This window comes from Ranitomeya variabilis, chromosome 5 (assembly GCF_051348905.1).
Source record: "Ranitomeya variabilis isolate aRanVar5 chromosome 5, aRanVar5.hap1, whole genome shotgun sequence".
In the NCBI taxonomy this organism is placed as follows: Eukaryota; Metazoa; Chordata; class Amphibia; order Anura; family Dendrobatidae; genus Ranitomeya; species Ranitomeya variabilis.
Window position 1 is genome coordinate 651,702,243 of NC_135236.1, and position 27,742 is coordinate 651,729,984.

The 27,742-nt window shown below is 39.8% G+C and overlaps 1 protein-coding gene across 4 annotated transcripts in view; it reads left to right on the forward strand.

Moving 5' to 3' along the window:
* The window catches only part of GRIA1 (glutamate ionotropic receptor AMPA type subunit 1), a 325,697-nt gene that overhangs the window by 293,645 nt on the left and 4,310 nt on the right, over positions 1–27,742 (forward strand). For 2 of the 4 annotated variants that reach the window (XM_077266385.1, XM_077266387.1), the window contains exons 13-15: positions 2,259–2,506; positions 16,522–16,636; positions 27,355–27,489. In XM_077266385.1, coding sequence (XP_077122500.1) covers positions 2,259–2,506; positions 16,522–16,636; positions 27,355–27,489 — 498 coding nt within the window. Of the gene's footprint in view, positions 1–2,258; positions 2,507–16,521; positions 16,637–17,461; positions 17,577–27,354; positions 27,490–27,742 lie in introns of all 4 variants that reach the window. The other 2 variants (XM_077266386.1, XM_077266389.1) reach the window with 1 other exon arrangement.

The following is a 27,742-nucleotide window of genomic DNA, read 5'->3' on the forward strand; positions in this document are numbered from 1 at the left end:
ACCGATACACTATATGTGGGGGAAAACTACTTTTGAGGCACAGTGCAAAGCTCAGAAGGGAATAAGTGACATATTGGAGTTAAGATTTTGCTGGAATGATTTGAGGCTGCCATGTCAAATTGGCAGAGCACCTGAGGTGCCAGAACAGCAGAAACCACTCTTAAGTGATGTCATTTTACAAACTACACCTTTTAATGAATTTATCTAGGGGTTCAGTGAGCATGTTGACACCACATGTGCTTCACCGAAATTTATGCCATTGGGTGCTGAAGAAAGGATAATTACGTTTTTACCCCTAAAAGGTTGTTTTAGCCCCAAATTTTTCTTTTTTATAAGGGCTAATAGGAAAAAATGGACCTCTCAATTTGTTGTGCAATTTCTCCTGAGTGCGCCAATACCTTACAAGTAATCGAGAACTACTTTTGAGGCACAGTTCAAAACTCAGAAGGGAAGGAACACCATAATTTAGTGCCTATTTTACTGTTATGATTTGCGGGTGCTATGACCCACTGGGAGAGCCACTGAGGTGCCAAAACAGCAGAACCCCCCACAAGTGACCCCATTTTACAAAATATACCTCTCAATTAAGAGTGCAGTAATGATGTTGACACCACAGGTGTATCAAAGAATTTTATACCAATGTGTACTGAAGAAAAAAAAAATACATTTTTACCACAAAAAAAATTATTTTAGCCCCAGATTTTACATGTTTACATGGAGAAAAGGGTAAAAATGGCACAAAAATTTGTCCCACCTTTTCCGCTGAATGTATAAATACTTCATATGTGGCTGTACAGTACTGCTTAGCCATATGGTGGAGCTCTGGAGGGACGGAGCGCTATTTGCCTCCTGCAGGGCAGATTTTCCTAGAATAGTTTGCAGACTCTATATACAGAGCCCTTACGTACTAGAAGAGCAAATTCGACCCTCAAGTGACCCCATGTTGGAAACGATAACCCTTTGTAGAATTTATCTACAAGTGCAGTGATGATTTGACTCCACGGGTGTTATCCAGAAACAAGCAGCAGTGGCGTTGCTCAGTGAAAATTGCAAATCTGCTATTGTAGTGCCTGTACATTGTAGTCCCCACATGTTGTAGTGCCCAGTACGTTATGACCAGCTTATACTTCTGGAGTCATCCACACGTAAATTAGGCGGGCTTTCATCGCTACAGAAATGCCAAACGTTTGGACGCTAAATGTGGTTTAGGCACACTGTGGGGCTCACAAGTATGGGGGTCATTTGGAATTGGGAGCTCAGAATTTGCTGAATTTCTTTTGAGGGGTGAGGAGCCATTTTGCTTTTCCAGAGCCTTTGTACCACCAGTAACGTGGAAGTCCCGTATACTTCTGTTAAAAGATGACAGACCTGGGTGGGAACTAGCTTTTCTTGTGAATTGAGTTGAAGCTTTTTTGGGGAACATTTACCTAACGCTTGGAATCATATTTATCCACCGCATTATGCTCAGCACTTATATTGGGGTTTCCCTCTAAATCTCTGAATGACGTGATTCAGATGAAACCCCCAAGGGATCCATTCACTATAATGAGGCAGCAGAGTTACTCCAGTGGTGTCCTACTTTTCAGAGGTGCTGCCAGAGAATCACTCTGGGGTGATAAAGGGATTCAATCTGATTGTGATTTTAAGGGATACACAGTTGTATAAATGGTTTGGGGGTATAGATGTTTCTGACAGCTTTCCTTTAAGTCTTTGTACATCGATAAGTCGGGCTGCTATTAAGGCATTTTGTTTCTTGGCCCTGTTCTTTGTTTCGATGTTTTCTTTGAGGCTGAAGAGAACAAATTAAACACAGTCATTTCCAAGAAGTAGCCGGGGTGTTCTGATAATTAGCATTGTAAATTCGTGTTCGCTTGTGTTTATTTTACTGGCATTTCCATAACCCATCATAAAACTGTGATCTTCCTCGTCATCATTAAGCCTTACTTATCAAACGCTGCATCTGGTCTCTCTGCCATAAAACTGACACAACAAAACCATGTTCACAACTTGTCTCATGTTACCAAGATATCAAAGTATTTTGTACCTAATTTGTATTTCGAGCCTCGTTTTTCGCTGGAAGCAGAGGACTTGCCGAGGCTGCATCTGAAAGGATTTTAATGAGGCGTTACATTTTACGGATGGTCATCTCAGAATTTTGTGCTCAGCTTATTAATATCTCCCACCTGTCTAATAAAATGTATGTGTCTTCTTCCTCAAATGGTTGCAAAGTCCTCTTCTTTGGCCTTCTCTTTTCCTAGAGATCTAAAATTGCTGTCTTTGAGAAGATGTGGACTTATATGCGTTCGGCGGAGCCTTCGGTGTTCGTTAAGACTACTGAGGACGGAATGAACAGAGTCAGAAAGTCCAAGGGCAAATATGCCTATCTCTTGGAGTCCACCATGAACGAATACATAGAGCAGAGAAAGCCATGCGACACCATGAAGGTGGGAGGTAACTTGGATTCCAAGGGCTATGGCATTGCCACTCCCAAGGGGTCACCTCTGAGGTAAGTAGCTGAGATCTGCCTAAACATCCATTGACTTGGCTCTTTGGCTGTATATCCAGGGGTACATGAAGCACGAACAAGTTCTCCTTTAACAAACCATCCCTTCGTATCATTCGTACCATACCGTCCATCTGCTTGGTGTCATGTCATTTTGTAATACATTTCTCTGTTCCAAAATTATAGTTTAGAGACGGGAAGAAATAATCAGCCCCTGCAAATAATAAATTGGAATAGAAATATCAAATAGGTCAATTTAATACAATAAATCACGTAATTTCAATATGTTTTGAGTTAAATGTTGACGTCAAATCAGAGACGAGTCTTTGCCAGAGAACCTGCCAGTAGTAGAGGTCCCATCAAATCAGATTATCTGTATGACTCACAAGTAGTGAGGGCATTTGGGCCAATTCAAAGACATCCAGAAATATCAAGGGTGGTGCTTCATAATATCTTGCTAGCGCCACATGTGTCTACTATTTCTGAGAGTATTCCCAGCTACAAAAGAGTGATCTGTCACATAACTTAGACCCCGTTCACACCACATTTTTCCATGACATCCAACGTTTATGACAAGAAAATATCCTGACAGATGCAGAACCCAAAGCCAACATAAATGCCATGCAGTGGTATAAGTCATCCATAGACCCCATGCTAATAAACATATAGTACAGAGTATGTTTTTGTAAGGTAGTCAATGATACTGGAGAGCACAGTGGACTACGCTTTCTTATACAGTGCAAAAAGGTATGGCTAGTCAGTGGATGTCTTAGGGATGCTCATTTGGGCTTGGTTTAGAGATGATCAAAGAGATTCAAACTACCATGGTCCAAAGACCAGTTCAGTCCTTGATGACAGAAGGACCCGAGAGGAGTTCACTTCTATGTCAAATACCCTCTGTCACTTAGTAGGTTATCATGACATCTCAATGCACGTCATGACTTTGCGGGTACCTAGTAAGCGGTAGACGCATCCAGTATGCTTGGCCAAGGATTGCTGGCACATAAGTGAATACCACTCAAGTCCAACTGTAACAGAAGACCAAACTGGATATTGGATGTGGGTAACTCGAATATTTCTGCTCATCTCTTTTTTGCCCTTTCTATCCAACTAAGATAGACTTGTGAAAAAAGGTTAAAACTTGCCTGGTTTAAGTCCATTTCAGTCCTTGGTGAAAGCTGGACCAGGGCAGAATTTACTTCTATGCCGACAATCCTCTGCCACTTACTAGACTATCACCACATCTGGACGCAAAGCACATCATGATGTTGAAGGGGTCTAGTAAGTAGCTGAGGAACCCAGTATGCCGGGCCAGGGATTGCTGTAACAGAAGCAAATACAGCCCTGTTCTGACTGCTACAGAAAACCAAACTGGAGATTGGACTAGGGTAGCTTAATTCTTGTTCCTCATTTCTTTTTTTGCCCTTTGGATCCAACTAAGGTAGACTTGATAAAAAAGATTCAAACTATCCTGGTTTGGGGTCCAGGTTAGTCCTTCTGTCCTTATGTCCTTCCATACCTCTTTGCTGCTTTGGAGGTGGAAGTGGACCGCATTATTCCTAGGGTCCCTGTGCAGCTTCATAGGTTGCACTTATGGTATGTCCGTCCCCTAAGTTGAATATAGTCACCAAACGTGTTATGAACAAAGCCTGAAGGAGACCAGTTTGTGAAAGTAATTGTGACCCACTAGGTTCAGTTTATAAATAATTTTGTCCCTTTAACGTATTTGGACCTCTGCTGGTGACATGGTTTTCTTAAAGTGGTTATCCGTGCAAAAAAAATTCAAATTTTTTCAGAAACAGCATCACTTTTGTTCATTTGACCCATTGGCCGTGTCTGGTATTAAAGCTCAGCCTCACCCATTTATAAGGAAGAACCACGATATCAGACAATGTCCATGGCTAAGAGTGGGCTGTGAGCCCTAAAAAGTAGAAATAGATTATTTTTCTAATCCTGAATGACCCAATATTTCTGTTGGTTTAGTCCTAAATGTGATGATATGTTAATATTTATAACCATTAATTATGATAATTTTGCACCAGTTGATATAAGGTAGGTTTCCCGTTCCTCACGAAGGCTCTCTGTGCACATCCTATGGAGTTTGTCAGTCTTAATTCACCATTTATTTCACTTTGCTTCTATAGCTAGCTGTCTTTTATCATCCTCTTTTTGTCTTTTGAGAGATTTTTGACCCTTAATTTACATTCCGAACATGTTCCAAAGTCTTCTTTATTCAAGTGGTTTGACAAGAAAGATATTTAGGAGCTGGTGAGGGTCGGGTTTGACTGACATATTAGTGGAATGATCCTGACTTACTTTCTGCGAGGTCATTAATAATCTCAGAAAAAAGCTATAGGACAGATGAAAGGAAGTAGGTTGAGTTTGCCTAAAACAATATATCTTTTAAATTCATGCCATGGTTTCAGTGGTTTTAGCAATTCGATAAATTCCAAGGCTGGTTTGAAGAAAATGGTCCCTTGGTAATAAGCAGGGTAAGGTGCCCTGTTTGCTACTTTCCATTTTTTCCCCATAATACCATCATACGCATATACACTCACCGGCCACTTTATTAGGTACACCATGCTAGTAACGGGTTGGACCCCCTTTTGCCTTCAGAACTGCCTCAATTCTTCGTGGCATAGATTCAACAAGGTGCTGGAAGCATTCCTCAGAGATTTTGGTCCATATTGACATGATGGCATCACACAGTTGCCGCAGATTTGTCGGCTGCACATCCCAAAGATGCTCCATACAAGGCAGGATGGATCCATGCTTTCATGTTGTTTACGCCAAATTCTGACCCTACCATCCAAATGTCGCAGCAGAAATCGAGACTCATCAGACCAAGCAACGTTTTTCCAATCTTCTACTGTCCAATTTCGATGAGCTTGTACAAATTGTAGCCTCAGTTTCCTGTTCTTAGCTGAAAGGAGTGGTACCCGGTGTGGTCTTCTGCTGCTGTAGCCCATCTGCCTCAAAGTTCGACGCACTGTGCGTTCAGAGATGCTCTTAGGCCTACCTTGGTTGTAACGGGTGGCGATTTGAGTCACTGTTGCCTTTCTATCAGCTCGAACCAGTCTGCCCATTCTCCTCTGACCTCTGGCATCAACAAGGCATTTCCGCCCACAGAACTGCCGCTCACTGGATTTTTTTTCTTTTTCGGACCATTCTCTGTAAACCCTAGAGATGGTTGTGCGTGAAAATCCCAGTAGATCAGCAGTTTCTGAAATACTCAGACCAGCCCTTCTGGCACCAACAACCATGCCACGTTCAAAGGCACTCAAATCACCTTTCTTCCCCATACTGATGCTCGGTTTGAACTGCAGGAGATTGTCTTGACCATGTCTACATGCCTAAATGCACTGAGTTGCCGCCATGTGATTGGCTGATTAGAAATTAAGTGTTAACAAGAAGTTGGACAGGTGTACCTAATAAAGTGGCCAGTGAGTGTGTATATATATATATATATATATATATATATATATATATTGAGATAGAAATCCCAAATAGTTTCACCACATAATAGGCAAGTAATATGCAGTTTGAAAATAATATTCCTATAAATTGAAAGTAACCCTAAAACACAATACTACACTGTAGTGTCTAAATACTAGGTGGTTTTAGTTGGAGCCCTCAGTCTCCTTTAGTAAACAAAGCCCATGGTCATACATACTGTATATATATTTTTTTATACAGTGGTGTGAAAAAGTGCTTGCCCCTTCCTGATTTCCTATTTTTTTGCATGTTTGTCAGACTTAAATGCTTCAGATCACGAAATGTAAATTTAAGACAAAAATAACATCAGTAAACAGAAAATGCAGTTTTAAAATGAAGGTTCAAACCTACAGGGCCCAGTGTGGAAAAAGTGATTGCCAACCCCCTTAAAATATAAATTTACTGTGATATATCACATCTTTGGGAAGTTGAGTCCAAAGCCACATGCAGGCCTGATTACTGCCACACCTGTTCTCAATCAAGAAATCTCTTAAATAGGACCTGACTGAAGCAGACCAAAAAGATCATCAAAAGCTAGACATCATACCACAATCCACAGAAATTCTGGAACAAATGAGAAGCAAAGTAATTGAGATCTATCCATCTGGAAAATGTCAAAGCTTTGGGAGTCCAGCGAATCACAGTGAGAGCCATTATTGACAAATGGCGCAAACATAGAACATTGGTGACCAAAATTACTCCAAGGACGCAATGACGATTCATCCAAGAGGTCACAAAGACTCTACAACAGAAATATCCAAAGAACTGCAGGCCTCACTTGTCTCAGTTAAGGTCAGTGTTTATGACTCCACCATAAGAAAGAGACTGGGCAAAAATGGCCTGCCTGGCAGTGTTCCAAGATGAAAACCACTGCTGAGCAATAAGAACATAAAGGCTCTTCTCAGTTTTGCCAGAAAACATCTTGATGATCCCCAAGACTTTTGGAAGAATAGTTTGTGGACTGACGATAAAAAGTTGAACTTTTTGGAAGGTGTATGTCCCATTACATCTGGCGGAGAAGTAACACAGCATTTCAGAAAAGGAACATCATAACAACAGTAAAATGTAGTAGTGGTAGTGTGATGGTCAGGGGCCGTTTTGCTACATCAGGACTTAGAAGACTTGCTGTGGAAAATGGAACCATGAATTCTGTTGTCTACCAAAAAATCCTGAAGGGGAATGTCCGGCCATCTGTTCATGACCTGAAGCTGAAGCATGCTTGGGTTATGCACCAGATGCTCCAGATTCATGAAGGGGCATGCATCTCTTCATGACCTAGAAGCCTCTGACACCAGCAAAAAATTTGTATCTAGGTATTCACCATATGTCATTCATAGTTCTAGCAATTCCTATCTGATAGACAGACCGTTGAGGCACCTCAGGCACCAGAGCCTTGGTGCTCAGATGTGACTTTTGCACCTCCTGCTAACTTTAGATGGTTGGTATTTGGACGATAGCTAGCTGAATGACAAGCTCTGCATAGGCAGAACATTGTTGCCCCTTGTGCTACTTTTTCAAGTTAATGACCATTTTAACTTTTCTACCCCCAGTTCACACCTTGGATGGGTCTGTTTCAGGAGGTCTTTTCTTTTTCAGGAGCCACCAGGACATTCCGGATAAAATTGTCAATTATGAGTTTTTGACTCATCCAGTGTAGAGACTCTACTCATATTTATTAGGAAGAGTTTAAAAAACGCTTAACTATTGAGCCCTTGTCCAAAATCTATAACAGGTCCTCACCCCGTAAGAACGTCCTTTAGGCTCCATCTGGCACCAAAGTCTGAATGTTAGAGCAACCTCTCTTTCCCGTAAATCTAACCCCCTTGTCACTACCGTTAAAGAGTTTAAGAAAACCAAGAGGAGAATGTAAATGTATTTCCTCCGCCTGACACAAAACATATTCTTCTACATGTAGGCTGTAGCACCATATATTAACAGGCGCATGTCCTTGTTCTGTTTCGCTCACAAGATATTTTTGTAGCCCGAGGCAGTAAGAAATAAACTGTCTTGCTGTGGCAGAAAAGAACATAAAATGTGTACAGGCAGTTCAAGAGAAATGAAGGAGGATTGCTGTAAGTGCTACAGAGTAAAGCAGCGCAATTTCAGAAAAATACTTTTCTTATATATATATTTTTGATGTAGTCAAACCAGGAAAACATTCTGAGTCTCCAAAATGTGAATCATTCTGATTTCCTCAAATCTGAACCAGTCTGAAAAATCTTAACACATTAACAAATTTTTCTTATTTTTCTGTTTTTGGTCCCCAAATCTAATGTATAGGATTAGTGATGAGAGCAAATGCTTGTCGTTACTCAAGTTTGTCTAGGGTGCTTGGGTATGCAGCGTGTATCGTGGGTGCTCGAGTGACATGTTCGAGTCTCCTTGGCCACATGTTTCGCAGCTGTTAGACAGGCACAAAACATGCGGGGTTTGCCTGACGTACACGGGTAATCCCTGCATGCTTTGTGGCTTTCTAACAGCCATGAAACATGCGGCAACGGGGACTCAAACATGTCACTCAAGCACCCGCGATACTAGGTATACCCGAGCACCCTAGGCAAACTCAAGTAATGAGCGCTTCCGCTCATCACTATATAGAACATATATATTACATAGACAACAGTGTCTCAAGGTTCATGGCTAAGAAAACCCAAAAATCAGATTAGAAATACCCGGCCATCCTTGGCTTACAACAAACAGTTGTAAGCCAAGGGGGTCACAGCATCCTTCATCTTCAAAAAAAAGAGTTCAAATTGAGGTGGAACATAGCATAAGATTCAGTGGGCCGGTATCTCTACATGTGTCTTACCAAGGTAGGGCACAAATAGAAGGAGGCCCCTGTGCAAGAACAGTTTATGGACCCTTGACACTCCAGGAATTCATAATGCACCCAATTTTGTGTCTGTGATGGAAGCTGCTTTGGAGGTGTTAGTAGCCACCTTATGTCTCGGGCCCCTGGATAAACCAACGTATGCCAGCCTTTGCCTCTGACCTTACATGACACAAAGAGGTGGTTCGAGAGAAGTTACAAGAAAGAAATCATAATATACTCCATTGCATGCCATATTAGGCCTATCTTCTATAGAGGTAATGCTATAGCTCAACAAAACACCATATGGCAGCACACAGAGTATCTATGGATAGGTAATTCCTCAATAGACAAACATGGAGGGCCTAGGCAGTGTTTATAGCCAGATTGGTGCTCATATCATGTTGGGATTTCCTGCTTGGAGTGAGATAGAGCTGCTTTGTGTAGTGCTTGGTTACAGAGCTGTTCATACTTCGACTGCAGGGAACACAGTGGTTTCCTTAAATCCCAGTGTTTTCTTTATTTGTGTTGCTATGCTGTAGTGAAACTATTGCCCATCAGCTGGCTCACTTTACCCTCACATACATGAATGTTCAGATGACTTTTTATTTGTTTTCGATGGGGAGAGAAGAGTAAACCACTGCCAGATATCTCTGACTGCTTATCATTTGGGAAAACACAAGGATTCACTGTTGAACAAGCCGATCCTTCTTTCTCCAACATCATCTGTGGGGGGGGGGAGAGTCAAGATCACGAGGCCTCTATGTTGGTAATCACTTGTTTTGGATTTTTTCACAAAATTCCTATTTTGGTGGGTGGTAGGTCCATAGAATATATTTCCTTGATGGTCCAAGGCTAATTCATTCATTAAATTTAGTGAATTGAAAGTTTTTCTTATGGAGGTTTCTTATAGATACAGTCATATGAAAAAGTTTGGGCACCCCTATTAATCGTAAGCTTAATGTTTTATAAAAATGTTTTTTTTTTGCAACAGCTATTTCAGTTTCATATATCTAATAACTGTTGGACACAGTAATGTTTCTGCCTTGAAATGAGGTTTATTGTACTAACAGAAAATGTGCAATCTGCATTCAAACAAAATTTGACAGGTGCATAAGTATGGGCACCCTTATCATTTTCTTGTTTTAAATACTCCTACCTACTTTTTACTGACTTACTAAAGCACTTTTTTTGGTTTTGTAACCTCATTGAGCTTTGAACTTCATAGCCAGGTGTATGCAATCATGAGAAAAGCTACTTAAAGTGGCCACTTGCAAGTTGTTCTCCTGTTTGAATCTCCTCCGAAGAGTGGCATCATGGGCTCCTCAAAACAACTGTCAAATGATCTGAAAACAAAGATTATTCAACATAGTTGTTCAGGGGAAGGATACAAAAAGCTGTCTCAGAGGTTTAACCTGTCAATTTCCACTGTGAGGAGCATAGTAAGGAAATGGAAGAACACAGGTACAGTTCTTGTTAAGGACAGAAGTGGCAGGACAAGAAAAACATCAGAAAGGCAGAGAAGAAGAATGGTGAGATCAGTCAAGGACAATCCTCAGGCCACCTCCAGAGATCTGCAGCATCAACTTGCTGCAGATGGTGTCACTGTGCATCGGTCAACTATACAACGCACTTTGCACAAAGAGAAGCTGTATGGGAGAGTGATGCAAAAGAAGCCGTTTCTGCAAGCGCGCCACAAACAGAGTCGGCTGAGGTATGCAAAAGCACATTTGGAGAAGCCAATTTCTTTTTGGAAGAAGGTCCTGTGGACTCATGAAACCAAGATTGAGTTGTTTGGTAATCCAAAAAGGCGTTATGCATGGCGGCAAAAAAACAAGGTGCGATGTATAGTTGACCGATGCACAGTGACACCATCTGCAGCAAGTTGATGCTGCAGCTCTCTGGAGATGGTCTGAGGATTGTCCTTGACTGATTTCACCATTCTTCTTCTCTGCCTTTCTGATGTTTTTCTTGTCCTGCCACTTCTGGCCTTAACAAGAACTGTACCTGTGTTCTTCCATTTCCTTACTATGTTCCTCACAGTGGAAATTGACAGGTTAAATCTCTGAGACAGCTTTTTGTATCCTTCCCCTGAACAACTATGTTGAATAATCTTTGTTTTCAGATCATTTGACAGTTGTTTTGAGGAGCCCATGATGCCACTCTTCAGAGGAGATTCAAACAGGAGAACAACTTGCAAGTGGCCACTTTAAGTAGCTTTTCTCATGATTGCATACACCTGGCTATGAAGTTCAAAGCTCAATGAGGTTACAAAACCAAAAAAAGTGCTTTAGTAAGTCAGTAAAAAGTAGGTAGGAGTATTTAAAACAAGAAAATGATAAGGGTGCCCATACTTATGCACCTGTCAAATTTTGTTTGAATGCAGACTGCACATTTTCTGTTAGTACAATAAACCTCATTTCAAGGCAGAAACATTACTGTGTCCAACAGTTATTAGATATATGAAACTGAAATAGCTGTTGCAAAAAAAACAATTTTTATACAACATTAAGCTTAAGATTAAAAGGGGTGCCCAAACTTTTTCATATGACTGTACATAATATAGTAATATGGCATAGAAGAACCTGCCGTAGCTCAAGACCCAATTTTGCCAATTTTGCACATTTTAAAGTTAGAACTGTCAAACCACTTTAAACAAAGCAAATTATGAAAAGATAAATTTAAACTTTTATCCATGTCCATCCCATTCCACACATCCTTCCTCCGTTCATTGCATGGCTGACGGACCTTGTCGTCTACCCTGAGCCAGAAGCCCTGCTACCTGCGTCCATTGCCCATATGTTGCACCTGTTACAGCCTTAGGCTCATTGCTACAGGTTTGGTCTGTGTATGTGTGTTCTGTGTCATTAGAGAATCACTCAGAAGGAATGGTGATCCAGTTTAATCTTTATTTTTCCCCACTACGCTTTCCAAAACATGAGACAACCCACCCCAGCCCCCCGCTGCCAAGGAACAGGGATGACATAAAGGTCTTAAAGGAACACGACGATCAATAATGCAGTTGACCATTAATGATGTCCAGTAGTTGGTCTTCATCTCTTCAAATAATTATTTTCCCACTGCAAGATCCATCCTGCTTCCTCCTGTAGACAACTAAGCCACAATTAAAAAGATGCAATTGTATTCCCTTTTGCTGCAGCTCCGTCACCAAGGTTAAACATAGATATGTTTTATAAGAAAAGTAATGTTTAGAGAAATTGCTTTAGTCAATTCATCATTAACTTGTACATAAGTTGCTTGAATTAATGTGTTCGATGGAAGGTCACATAGAAATAATTATGCGGCGAGGTTAATCAGGTGAATAATATACTTATTAGTGCCAATGAGAAAAATAAAAAATGTGTTCGATAAGACTCAGAGACACAGCTATGGGGTGCAAATAGTGTTTTCATCAGAGATTGGGAACAATGGTTCTGGTTTGCTGATCGATCACTTTTCGGAACGTTCACACGAATACAGCATGGCTCTTTAGACATCTATGGGTGACACATTTTTGGCTGAATTCAACTCGGAAGGTACCGTAATTGGAGCCATATGTGGCTCATGTGCACATGGCCTCAACTCAAAAGATACTGAAACTAATTATATGTCAATTTCATATCTGCAAACTTTCAGGTATTAGCTTGTTTCCACAATTTTTTTCCTAAACCACTTCTTCTTTTTCCAAACAACAACTTTTCAACTCCCTTCTATACCCCATTATCCATACCGTGAATGTGCACTTGGATACCAGAGCATCGATGTGTCATGCTCAAGAAAGCTTCCAGACTCTCTATCCTGCCAGGAGATTGGACAACTCTACTGGAAGTCCAGAAGGTGTTCCTTTTTCTGAGAGGCTCCCGAATATTCCAGAAGATTTGGCAATTATGATCAATCTGTTTGTGATGCTTGCCATATAGGGATTGTCACTTAGCTTTTCCGGCATGCGGAGTATCAATCACCCTATGTATGCAATACTACATTCATCTACAAAAGTTTTGAGTTTTCACAAAGTTTGCTGCTTGAGTATTTTTGGCTCTTTTAATCAGATGTTTCTCTAGTTAGTTGAGAACAATTGTCAGCATTTCATATGTTTTTAAACCCTTATTTTTAAAGACTTCCGCAATTCACCCTCGCTACTACATATCAGCTTTGGGGACCAAATCTTCGCTGATGACAAATCATTGTAATGTTATTATCAGTGTTTGGATTTTATCACAATTTATGTGCTTTTATTTATCCCTTCGTCACCCCTCCCCATCTTTTGGATTAACCACAGTGTCTCTATGGGATTGAGATCTAGGGAGCTGTTAAATATACTTATTTTGTATATTTATTTATTCAGGACTTCTTACAAGATGAGATACTCCAAAGAAAACTACTCTATGATTCTTATAAAAAAAAAAAATAGGAGTTTATTGGATTATCCACCAAAAAGAATCATTGCAGCAAAATCGAAGATGGATGAAGTAGTTACAAAGAGATTGTCCATAATTAACTCATTAGTTTAAGGTCAACCTTTTCTCCTGGATTCTGAATGCTAGTTTCCGTCTGTCTGTGTCAATATCATAGCTGAAGATATCGCATGAACAGGAGCACATTTGTCAGACCTTTATCCATGAGTGAATGTTCAAGTTCCGATACCAAGAGGAGCACATCTCAGCTGTTTCACGTAGACCCTTCTAATGAATGAAGTGAGCGATAAGCCCCCCGTTTGAGTCACGTGGGTTGTATATGCCTCGCATAGCACTTGTTTTCCATATGTAGTGGTACCATCTACCCTGTGCTAAGTGTACAGAAATAACATATAATGCTAGCTAAACTTTCCATGAAGGTGAAGCAATGTACCAAAACAGAGTTGAGAGTAAAAATTAGTACCCATAATAAATATTTAACAGGAGCCTCCTGGCCAGGGACTTAGTATGTCAATGATTTGTTCAGTGATCCACTTAGTTATCACTTTAGTATTGTGACATGGTCTCCATCATGCTGGAGAAAGCATTGTTCATCACCAAATTGCTCTGGGATTGTTGGGAGAAGTTGCTCTTGAAGGTTGTGTAGATTCCATTCTTTATTCATGGCAGTGTTGTGAGTGAGCCCACTTCTTTCGATGAAAATCCCCCACACATGAATGGTCTCAGGATGCTTTACCGTTGGCAGGACACAGGACTCATGGTAGCGCTTTTTCTTCTCCAGACAATCATTCTTCCAAATGTTCCAAACAATCTGAGGGGGGAGTCATCGGAGAATAAAACTTTACCCCAGTCCTCTACAGTCCAATCCCTGTGCTTCCTGGAGAATGTCAGTCTGACTCATGTTTTTCTTGGAAATAAGTGGCTTGATATCAGGCCAACTTTCACAAGCATTCACCTCACTGTGCGTGCATATACATTGACACCTGCCAGTTGCCTTTCCTGAGCAATTTCTGCACGGATCTTGAACCTTTCCCATAGCTGGATTTGATATAGGTAATGGTCCTGGCACTTGCTGGATTTTTTTGGGAACACTGAAGCATTCTTCACCGGTATTGAACATCTTTGAAGTTCATAATAATCCAATAAATGGTTGATTTAGGGGCAATCTTAAACAGCAATATTCTTGCATATAAAACTCTTTTTATGCCAAACAATGATGACTGTATGTTTCCTTTAGTGCCCTTTAATCCAGTCTACTCTTATAATTCAGTCAGCATGACAGAGTGATATCAGCTGCCTTGTCCTCGGTAACACTTTCTCCTGAGCTAAGGAGATGATCACTGAAATGATATAAGCAGGTCATTTAATGGTAAAGTAGAAATTCAGCAGGAATTGGGTGTTGTTAGTAAGTTAATTATCATACCAAGGAATGACTTTGCATTCTTTTTTGCAAGTCATCTGATCGCTCTTTATAACAATCTAGAGTTAATGCAAATTGCCACCCTAAAAACCAAAGCAGCAAACTTTGTGAAAATCAAAATTTGTGTTCATTTCAAAACGTTTGGCCATGACTGTACATTACCTATCAAGGCAAACTAAAAGTGCTCTGAGGCCACAGCTATCGGACAGATGGAAGCAGTGTACAAAGCGGAACACTACAGCTAATTACACAGTTTAGTGACCACTCCTTGGCACTGTTGATTATTCTTGTTCGGACAGACCTCCACTGATCTGATAATGACCTACAGATAGTTCATCGATGTCATAATAGTGTACAAACCTTTTAAGGATCTTGGCTACCTCAGCAACCCCTATAACTATGAGACACTTGACTTACATTTTAAGAAGTGCTCTAAGAAAACACGTGGCTATGGGTTCCCTCTAGCCATACCCAATCAGGCACTTCACTAAGAAACAAATATCAAAACTTTTTAGCTACAAGGTTATGTATTTCTCAATTCGACAGATTTGCCCAACTTGCTGAGGAAAACAGTGTGACTAAAAGTTAATGGTTCCAGTAATCACACACATGGATATAGGCCTCCAGTTCCCTTTGGCTGGAAGCCACTGGTGACCCTAATGTAGACAACAAAATATTGGTCTCATTCATGACATATTTCTATTGCAAAATGGTCAATGAAGATCTGTCGAATGCCATGGGTTATATCTCAGCTTGGGGCTTCTGACTCTCATTCCCAATGAACATGATGGCTTAAGATAAATATCGATCATGGAGGTCCACAACTGGTCCACTTCTTGGCATGAGATGGATTAATATCTCTTAACTTGGGAATCTCTATCTGTTTATGCCTTTATTTAGCAGGGTTGTCCATAGAATGCAAACTAGGACAGAATGCAGGGCTTAGGATGATAATGGGGATCAAGGTACATATTTTATAATTTACAAGGGAGAAGTGAATCATATTTGGCAACTTCTATGAATTTCCTACTGGAAGTATCAGGTTTGCCACGTGAATTTTTTTGTGGCAGAAATATGTCTCTTTTTCACAGACACCACAATTTTAGACCACATCGAATCTACTTCCAGTTCCTGCTCATTTATTGTGCATCTGAATGATGTGGCCCCGGATATGGTGAAGAAAATGTTGGGAGATGTTGAGAGAGCAGTGTCTTCCAAGAAGTTTGTGCTGTGACCGTAAAGCTTGACAACTCTTTCAGGAGTCACAGGAGTCTCCGCTGTATTGGGAGCCTCATAGATGTTCTAAGATTTGGCAAGTATGAATTAGACCGGGAGAGACTGTATCTTTGACATCTAAAAACCTGGAAGTGGCCTTTCATTTTAGCCAATTTTCTTTTTCACGTGCTATTTAGAATTCTGGTGCATTTTTATTGAAATTTCCAATGCAATTTTTAGATTCTCTTGCAATGTACTTGGACCATAAAAATAGTTTATTTAGTGACATTTAGCATCAGATAAAAGTAATAAAAACTACTATCATGTAAATATTGGAAACACCCTCATTGTAAATGGCTGCACTGCAATGGGTCCACATGCTTGGCTGTAAAACTACCGGTGCTCAGCATGTTGATACGATCACCTGCGTATCTGGTAAACACATGGAGATGCATATTGTGGACACGGTATATACAAATACGTCTATAAGATGCCATTCTCCTGAAGGCTTGCATGCACCGCGGTGATGGAGCTGGAGCAGGGATGGGGCCACATGGTGGTATAGGATGAAGCTTGCAGCTGGTTCACCTATCCTTTGTCTCATGACCTCATGAGTGATTTCTCAAGCTGTAACTTATCGAGTGTTATCTATTCATTTTTAAAGAAATCCAGTAAACCTGGCAGTATTAAAACTGAACGAGCAGGGGCTTTTGGACAAATTGAAAAACAAATGGTGGTACGACAAGGGAGAATGCGGCAGCGGGGGAGGTGATTCCAAGGTCAGCCCCAGTAAGAACAAACTAGCGGGTAACAAAACAGCATGATAGTAACCAGCAACTGCCCTGTATACCTTTTTTGCCACAGCCCCGGTGCCATCCTACCACCCGATAGGTTCAACAAATTAGCCAACAAAAAGTGACACAGTTACTGTATAGGCATATCTTATGGGAAAAAATGTTAACAAAGAAAACACATAATGTTATACAAGTAATGGCAATCAAACATCAAAAAGTTTTCACCGAAAATGTGTTGTTTTTTTTATACTAGGTAATTATCAAAAATGTTTAATACCTCCTAATTCTAATTAACCATCAAATCATTTCTAATTAAAATAATTTCGAATTCAAATATTTTTTAAACCAATTTTCTAATTCTAGTTAAAAATGAAAATGACGGAGAATTGAAAAATTACACTTTATTTCAAATGTATTATTAGTAATGTGTAGAGACATGGTAGAAATAACAAGTATGGGTTGCCCATTTTTCACGACACACCACAATCGTCTTAGGCCAAGCGAGAAGAAATTAGGTATTTAGGTCACCGGGTGCAAGAAAGTGGATCATCCACAGGCAAAGGACGGGTGTTGCTGGTTACTCAAAGTGATATAGTTAATACTCGTCTGGCTTGGCTGGAAGAGAGGGGAGAAACGGGCGCTAGGGGATGGAGGGCAAGGGTGGGGGGCGCTTGATAGAGTATTGAAGCGTATCACTTTGTCATGGTTCACGCATACGTCAATGAATGCCTCAATGAAATGTTGCTATGCTACTGAATAACATAAAATAACATTGGTGATGTTATTTATGTTATTTCCCATGGTTTGAAGAGGTGCTGTAAACCTAGCGGTATTGAAACTCAGTGAGCAAGGCGTCTTAGACAAGCTGAAAAGCAAATGGTGGTACGATAAAGGGGAATGTGGAAGCAAAGACTCCGGAAGTAAGGTTAGTCACGCCCATAACAGTGAGTTCCCGCCAATGATCACTTGATGCTGCTGGGGCCTTCTGATTGGTTAACAGTTTTCTCTTCTTACATCCATTCGCGTGTTTTGTTTTTTTTTCAGGTTCCCGTCAACACCTTGATCCATATATACAGACAAAAATAATATAACAATATTAACATTTCAACTCAAAACCCAAACATAGATGGTTATTGTGCACTGCAAAAATATTATAAAATTACAATTTAATAATGAAGTTATATAAATATACATACACGTAAAATGTATAATTTCAAAAATGTAATTTAAAAACGTTTATTCAAAATGTCTGACTTTGAAATTTTTTTTAGAAACACTGCCCACAATTTTTTTTTTTATAAATTACATAAAATGCATTAAAATACACATTACACAATGTTAAGTTCTCGTTTGTATTATTTTATATTGTTTTACAACTTAAAAAATTTCTTCAACATCTCACATATAATCCCAGCCGTTTAATTCAGGAGAATGTCTTTTAAGATTTTTAAAACTTAAATTTGTATTTTTTAATTATTTTTTTTTTATAAAATATAAAAGTCCGTTCTGTAGGATTGTAGGGCACAGATTGTAATATTAAAGTGTGCTTTCTGTGCCATCCATTTCTCAAATCTGCACATTTTTGGAACCTCGTTATGATTTTTTTATTGCATATATTATTGATTGACTTCGATATTTTAATCAATTTATGATTGGAAAGAAAAAAGTCCATATTGAGCGTTCATCACCTTAAACTCACCCGTTTATTGTATGATAAAGAAACCATCCTACATTTGCACAGCATATATTCCCTTCTATAACAATGAGAATATGTTTTTACACATAGGTAAACACAATACAGTACACATATTAAAAACTGAAACAAAGACGTGAAAAATATTAAAAAGTATAGCATTAATTACATTGACTTTACTTAAAGGGAATCTGGCAGTAGGATCATCCCTCCTAAGCTATCTATATAGGCACGTAGGTGATGGAAAGTTTAATAAAATGATACCTTGATATCTGCGATCCGACATCTTATTCCAGAGAAATCCACATTTTTCTTAATATGACCTGTTAAGATCTATGGGCCGGACAAAGATCTCCCTGATAATCTGCCTCCAGAGCTTATTTAAAATAAAAGTGGGAGTTACCAGTGTGAGACATATAATGACTGACAGTCTGCTCTCCTGATCGATATGTCTCACACCGAGATTCTCAGGGAGATCTATGTCCCGCCAATAGATGTTTAACAGCTCATTTGCATATTAACAAAAACGCAAATTTCTCAGGAATAAGAAATCGAATCGCAGATATCAAGGAATCATTTTATTCAACTTCCTATGACCTGCATGCCCAGAGTGCAAGCTTAGTAGGATTCATCCTAATGACAGATTCGCTTTAAGACTAATCATTCCCGCAGTTCGTGGGGTACTTGTGTTTCCTACAAAAATACACTATATTTTTTTTTATTTTTGATCATTTGATTTATTATTATGTTATTTTAATTTCCGTATGTTGGATTGAATTGTGTTTCACGTGATAATGCACTGGAGAAAAGTTCACAGATTTTATAATTTTGGATAGGGTTATATGTTTTGAATGATAAAACAATATCCAATGGGTTCCCAAAAAGGGAACATGCCAGAAAGGGGAACATCCACAGGGGAACATCCACAGGGAACACCCACAGGGGAACATCCACAGGGAATACCCACAGGGGAATATCCACAAGGAAATATCCACAGGGAACATCCACAGGAGAATATCCACAAGAGAATATCCACAGAATATATGATAAATATCTAATAGCTGCAGGTCTGACAGTTGGACCCACGCCTATCTTCAGGACAGGGAGCACCACATAGTCTGGAGAGTTGTCCATTAAAGGATCTGTGCTGTCTTGGGGTATACTCTATGTGACTGCAGACTTCTGAATCCTCAAAGCGAGCAGGATTCTTTGGTGCCAGGAGTAGGCGCGCTTGTAACTGCAAATATGAAATTCGCATACATGAGGTCACATGCCGACTAGTCGTGCGCAGATACGTCTAGTCAGAATGTGTCGACGAGTATGCAAATCACATACTTGCGGTCATATGACCGCCCACTCCTGGTGACGGCATTGGAGAATTCCGACAGTGCTTACACTGCGCACTATAAGGATTCACAAGTCAGCAGTAAGGTAGAGTGACTGCAGACCTGAACCCCAAGGCCTGACAACCCCTTAAATCTTTGTCTTTGGCCTGAGGTGCATTTGTTTTCCATTCATAGGCATATCCTGTGGATGTGCCATAGATATCTAAAGGCAGGCAATACAGCTATAGGGCCACCTGATGAATAGCAATGTCTATTCAGGCACAGAAACCAGGTTTTTAGAACCCAGCTAACTAGATACCGATGCTCAACAGATGTAGCCAAGTTTAACTTGACAAATAACTAATCATATTGATGACATGTCATAGAAGGATATCACACTTAAGAGGATAAAGATAAACTAACATTGAAAAAGCCATTGACTGATGTCAAATGTGTTATCTGTGTTAAGGTAAACTTGGCCATATCTGAATGTTAAACAGAATCTAGCTGTGTGTTGCCGTTTCAATAAAATCAGTGTTTTATCAGCAGGAGATTATCAGTACAGGACTAGTTGTCTCATGCCTCCTAGTCAACTGCTTTGTGTAACCCCGCCCCCAACACTGATTTCTGTCAACATTCATTGTACACAGAAAGCAGCCAATCAGTAGTGTGGGCGGGGTTATAAAGAGCTCTGCTAAATCTGCTGCAGAGAAAACTAGGATTGTATCAAAATGGCAGCATGCAGCCAATAAGTGACACATCGCTAGAATCAGGGTCTCTGCCCCTGCATCATGCTGCTCACATATTGCATAGCAAAAACCTGCTGAGAGTTTCCCTTTAAGCCCATTATCTTAGTGCTGATATTACAGGAAAATATTAGTATAATATTAATTTATGTATGGTGTATCCACAGGATATTCTATAAAAATATAGAAAATATGGTTCCTACTAATAGGATCTGCGTCTGTCCGAAAATGCAACTGAATGCGAATTCCGACTACTTCTCCACTGACAGTGGCATGTGACAAGACTTTGTTCTCAAGATAGATGCAGGTCTCCTTAGTAGTTGACCTCCATCAGCTATACAGCTATGTCATGTCCTGTGGATAGGCCATAAATGAAGTAGATGGAAAGACACTTTTAATGCATAGCTAATGACAGACAATTACATGTATTCTGGTTAGTCTACTGCTGGTCCCATGGGGTCCCAGTAAGAGTGCTCACTACAACGCAGTCAACTTTTATTGTCCACTATCTTCAAAAATTAAGTTATCATTGATGATAAAGTGATCTAGGATAGAGGTTTCGGCTGCCACAAAGTAACCATGATCTGGGACAGTCCTGCCGTGGAGCGCTTGGAAGGCATGCCGTGTAATGCATCTGGCCCTAAAGGACTGTCTCAAAGTTTGAGAGTTCCAGTAGGCAATTGCATTAAAGGGGTTGTCCAGGCTTGGGATATAAGTTTGCAGTTGTTGTCCAGGCTTGGGGTATAAGTCTGCAGTTACTCAACGCGACTGCAAACTTATGAATCCTCACAGTGCACACTGTCAGGATTCTCTGGTGCCGAGCGGTCATGAGACCTCAAATATCCAATTTGCATACTTCCGGCCACATTCCGACTAAACATGTCCGACCTCGCAGTCTAGTTGGCATGTGACTGCATTTATGCAAACAGCATACTTGCGCTTGCCTTCTCTTGGCATTGACACCAGAGGATCCTGACAGCGCGCGCAGGGAGAATTCACAAGTTTGCAGTCACATGGAGTGACTGCAGACTTGTACAATGAGCCTGGACAACCCCTTTAAGCCCATTCATGCTTGCTAGAATTATTTAGATAGGTTTGATGCTTTTCATTAGGAAAGGCCGTACAATGTTTTCATTTTTGGTTCCTACAACTTATTGCTTTCATGTGACCACTAGGGAAAGTCTCGAAATCTAAAAGTTAAAAACGGACTTCAAAAAACAAGATAAAAAACAGTGGAGGCTGTTAACTATAATGAACTGAATTTATGAAATAATCCAGACCAAAAGTGATTTGTATTTGTTAAAAAAAACTGTTCTACTATTCTTGTGTGTCCTAGAATATCACATGAAACACAATCCATGTTTGGGGGGTCATTTACAATAGGAAGTGATTGGACGATTTACCTCTATTGCTCCTTAAAGTGGAAATATATTGACATGATATCATCACCTATATCAGAGATATTACATTTCTTATTTACTATGTGGCCTTTGTGAAGCATGATGACAAAATAGTATACTAGACCATGACTAGTAGTACTAAAGTAATAGAGACCAACGGCTACATATAGTATACCATATAAGTATGGCTAGAATATATATGTAAATGAAATCCGTCAGCAAGTTTTTATGCAATCTGAAAGCAGCATGATGTAAGGGCTGAGAGCCTGATTCCAGCGATGTGTCACTTAGTAGGCTGCGTGTTGCTGTTTCAATAAAATCAGTGTTTTATCAACAGGAGATTATCACTACAGGACTAGGTGTCTCGTGCCTCCTAGTCAACTGCTCTGTGTAACCACGCCCCCACCACCGATTAGAAGCTTTTTGTCAATGTACAGTGTACACAGGAAGCTGCCAATCAGTGGTGTGGGCAGGGTTATACAGAGCTCAGCATTCCGAGTACTGCTAGATCTGCAGAAAACAGTGACACGTCACTGGAATCATGATATCTGCCCCTACATCATGCTGTTATCAGATTACTTAAGAAAAGTCACCTGGTGCCACATTCCCTGAGCAATGACTGATGAGGTGCATGTAGGTAAAACCGAGATTTATGAAGTTCATTCCATAATCCTACACAGGTGACCTTGAGGAAGGAAAAAATAAAAATCTACAGGGCAACTGTCAATTGTCTCATATTTGATGGAAAAATTCCTTCCAGAATCAACATCTCATCTCCAGAAATTTTCTACCAATAACTGATGGTGTGAATCGATTTGCAGGACCCAGTCCACTGGTCACTGTTCTCAAACAACAATGTTTACACCTAATAGGACTAATACATTTCAAAAATGATCAAAAAATCGGTATATAAGTATATAAAAGAGAAATTATATTTGTCCATCCCCAGTGCAAAAGAGAAAGAAGTGGGAACCACTCAATTATTATAGTGAGACCAGTCACCAGAACTATGGAACAAAACCCAAAGAATTACTAGCAAGGGTATAAAATTTGATTATACTTTATTGCAGCAGTTAAATTGTAGTAGAGAATAACAATGTGCAATGTGCAAAAAAAGGAAATTAATAGGAGAATCTGTACCTTATTGGTGCCACTTGGTCCTGACAATGCGTACACCCCGACGCGCGTTTGGGATTAAAAAAAATACAAGCAATTATACATAAAATCACTAATGTATTGAGACCTAAATAGGAATAAGGGGCACCCAGAAAGGATATAGAGAATATACAGATCTCCTGTGAAACTAATTGCAATCAAAAAAACTCCACAAGTGATGCCATTACCATATGGGTTTATGGGTTACCTAAAAGAATATCATATATCCATATTTAAAAAGACCATTGAAAAAAATGTGACCAGATAAGTCAGACAACAAAAGACCTCCATAGGGCAACAATGTGCAAGATGCAATGTTCCCCCTGGTGAAGGATTTTTAATCCAAAACGCGCGTCGGGGTGTGCGCATTGTCAGGACCAAGTGGCACAAATAAGGTACAGAATCTCCTATTAATTTCCTTTTTTTGCACATTGCACATTGTTATTCTCTATATCCTTTCTGGGTGCCCCTTATTCCTATTTAGGTCTCAATACATTAGTGATTTTATGTATAATTGCTTGTATTTTTTATTATTATTATTTTTTTGTCCTAGAACATGTGCACACTATGCATACTACAATTTAACTGCTGCAATAAAGTATAATCAAATGTTATACCCTTGCTAGTAATTCTTTGGGTTTTGTTCCATAGTTCTGGTGACTGGTCTCACTGGTCACGGTTCTTGTCTGTGGTCACTGGGGCCAGAGAACCGCTTCCTTCCTGATGTTCATGCACAGCTCCTTCTTTCATTTTCTGATGTGGGGCGACATCATTATTGTGGAGTGATGCACATGTGACCTCGTTCCAGGCAGACTAATTAAAAAACACAGCAGATGCCACAAGGTAGGAGGTGGTTCTCAGGGCTCCCATCCAGTGGCCACAGATTACTGACGTGGCTGAAGGACTATGTCGTGCCAATTAATTCACACCATCTCTACACATACCTTATAATATATTTTTAACTTGTTATGGATCGCCCATAGTCTTAATACGTCTTGGCAGTCCATATTTTGCTGTGCACTGATATTCTAAAATCTAAATGAAGAGTAAGCTTCCTGCACAAGATCATGCAGCTGTGGGGGTGAGTAGCTGACTGTCAGACTCCCCACAGAGAAGGAAAACATGGTTTATTACCATATTTGCCTCCTCAATTGCTGTACATACAAGCTGAACCAGTGCTTGTTTACACAAATTTGAAAGCACTGAAAGTGCTTACTTCTCCGGACCCTGTGATCATGTGATCAGGGTGTAGTGAGAGAATAGGAGCTGCCTTTTTTTTTAAACCCAGCAGCAAGCTTTGCTATGCAGTCAGGAGGCTAAATTTCCCCCTGTAACTCTGAATGACACACCAGCCTCAGTTACAGGGAAAATCAACAATAAAATAACCTATTAATGTGTTAAAAAATGTCACAGTCAGACTCCCCACAGAGAAGTTAAACATGGTTTATTACCATATTTGCCTCAATTGCTGTATATACAAGCTGAACCAGTGCTTGTTTACACAAATTTGAAAGCACTGACAGTGCTCACTTCTCCGGACCTTGTGATCATGTGATCAGGGTGTGGGGAGAGAATAGGAGCTGCCATTTTTTTTTTAAAACCCAGCAGCAAGCTTTGCTATGCAGTCAGGAGGCTAATTTTCCCCCTGTAACTTGGACTGATACACCAGCCTCAGTTACAGGGAAAATCAACAATAAAATAACCTATTAATGTGTTAAAAAAATGTCACCGTCATGAACTGATTAAAGAAAGGCATCCAAACCTACCTTGAACTTGTTCTTGGAATCAATCATTAGAAGATGTTGTGGCAGAGAGTTTTGTAGTCTCAATGCACTTGCAGAAAAGAATCCCTATTTTCCTAAATAAATTATTGGATAAATATCCCATCTCCACAAATCTAGTATCAATAACCTGCAATTTTGTATTTTGCCAGAAAGGTGTCCATTTGGATGGTCTTCCTGCTCTTACACGGAGCCCAACTTTGTGTACAATTTTCCATGTATCACCATATATAACTAGGTACCTACCAAAAATTATTCTAAGCCACTGTAAATTACACCTATTGTAAATGACCCACACTATTGTCTTTTTCCTTACCTTTAACTATAATTTAAAGCTTTTACCCAGGTAGACACATGTAATCCAAACTAATAAATGTTATTTTTACTTTTTGTTCTATTATTATCACTATTATTATTTCATGTGCTATAATCCTACTCTTGTATTCTTGCTTTATCTCAAAAAGATCAATATATTTTTTTCATTTCTTCAGGTCGTAAGCATTTCTAAGAAGATAATTTTCACACTGCATGTTGAATTGGAGTCAACTGAACTCACTCTACAGAGACATACAGTATATCGAGTTTAACACTAAATCACATAATATTATGACTTTATCAGCCTACATAAGGAGAAAATCGATCATTACAAGTGTAGAAACACTAATATTAACTATATTCTAAGCAATTCACCAATCCGTAGACCTTCACAAACGCACATCAATAAATACAATCGGTTCTTCGAGCATTTTTTTGGTCGTATATTGAAGGCCCCAAAAATAAGAAATGGTGGGACTACTGTGGTCACTGGGCGGAATTGGGTGCATGCTTAAAGTCAAAGCTCGTGTTTTCTGGAGGGAGGTGGGTTTTTGGAGTTACGCAATGCAATGATAAACTGGAGGTGGGATATGGTTGGGTTGTGTATGGCAGACGCCAAGCCTTTTTGATATGGTAAATGTATGAGCTCACTTATCAATTTGATGTTCATTTCCGTTAATAACGCATGGATGAATCAAAGTGGATCACAGCTGAAACCATCAATCAGTTTATTAAAAAGCCTAAAAGTAACCCCTTAAACCATTTTAATCTAATTACCACTTCAAGTCCACCCCATTCTCACGCTCTCGGTACCATATTTTGAATAAATCATCATAGATTTCAGCCGGCTCTCCCGTACATAGGGGCGCTCGTTCAGCCGAGCGATCTTGTGTTGAGAAAGCTGGCTGCTCATCTCCGGGAGAAAAAAGCGATTGGAAGTCCAAACCGTACATACCACATTGACAATCAGTTGGGCGTCACTTCATAAGCATTAGAGTGTTGGCCAAACTTGTCGATTTTGGCCAGTGATACGTTAGAGGTGTGGACTGGGGCTGAAATTCAGCCCTGGCATTTGAAATCACACAGGCCCATGGTGTCCCCGTCCTCAAGAACCAGATGGGATATATTACTAATATTACCCTGGATAGAGGAAAGCAAGATTTACAACAAAAATAATATTACTAATGATACCCGTGGCCTGCTGGGGTAAGTGACAGAGTCAGCGACTTGGTGCTCCATCACAACTCTTAACAGTATGGGTGTCTTGAAAACACCGATTCTGTTAGCAACATAGCAGACAACGTAGCCCACGACCAGACAGGCCCTTCTGGCATTTGCCAGAATTGCCAGATGGCCAGTCCATCCCTGATACATTGTATACCATGATGTCATCACTGCAGCTGGTGATTGCCTGCAGTGGTCACTTTGGTGTTTGACATCTGGGATTGGAATATAGGATTCGATATTTGAACCTCATGACTTTGTAAACTCTTGGTGTACATGACGTAGCATAAAGTGACAAAATACCAGGAGGAACCTAAAAATGATTTAGGTGTCTGATTCCGTATTCTAAAAAAGATATGATAACAGGGAATAAATCAAAAAAGCTAAGTATTTTATTAATTGAACTCTAAAATTAGAAATCAAAATGATTGGGCCAAAACAGTCAAACCTGTTTTACATTTTTAAATTTTGAACCTCTACTTAAAATTCCGAACCCAAAGTAGATGTAAAATGGACAATCCACTTACGACTTTCGGCATTTCGTGGCATCAGTTGTAAACCAATGCTTTAAATATACCTTAAATAAAAGTCTTAATAATCTGAGATTCTTCGGAGGCAGTTTTTGACTTGAATTGTAAATCAGCTCTTTGATTAACTGCTTTGCGCAACATATTTAAACAAGCGTAAGATTAAAACGCTGACACAAATTTACTATTGTTCCAAGGTCTTAAAATACAGCTAATTTCTAAACTATGCACATTTTTCTTTCTTCTGAGCCTTTGCTGAACCATACCCATAATATTATTTCAGAATGTGTTTTTAAAGTGTACAGACCACGTCCAAAAGGCTTAACCTCTGCCAATTGGGGATTCCGGGAGGCATAAAGATGCTGTGTTGCTGCTTGGTGAATGTTTTTGGCTTGTTGACATGGTCAATGGCATATGACTAAGGTGGGCATGGGTGACACAAAAAGCTTGAAGATGCTTTCGATGTACATTTTTGCTCTTATAACATATTCTTCCCCTCCCTCTATCCCTGCTCCTATCTCTTCTCTCTGGTTCCAGGATAAAACAAGTGCACTAAGCCTCAGCAATGTCGCTGGCGTCTTCTATATCCTGATCGGAGGCCTGGGACTGGCTATGCTGGTTGCACTAATTGAGTTCTGTTACAAGTCCAGAAGCGAATCCAAAAAGATGAAGGTGCCATCGCATCTCATGTCATATCACTCCCCATCTGTTCCAAACAATTTTTCGTCTTATGATACAGAGTGTTTTAAAAGGAATCTGATGCAGATTTTTGCTATGTTATCTGTGAGTAGCAAGATGTAGACCCTGATTTCAGTGATGTGTCACTTACTAGGCTGCGTTTTGCTGTTTCAATAAAATCAGTGTTTTATCAGCAGGATATTATCACTACAGGACTAGTTGTCTCGTGCCTCTTGGTCCAACCCCG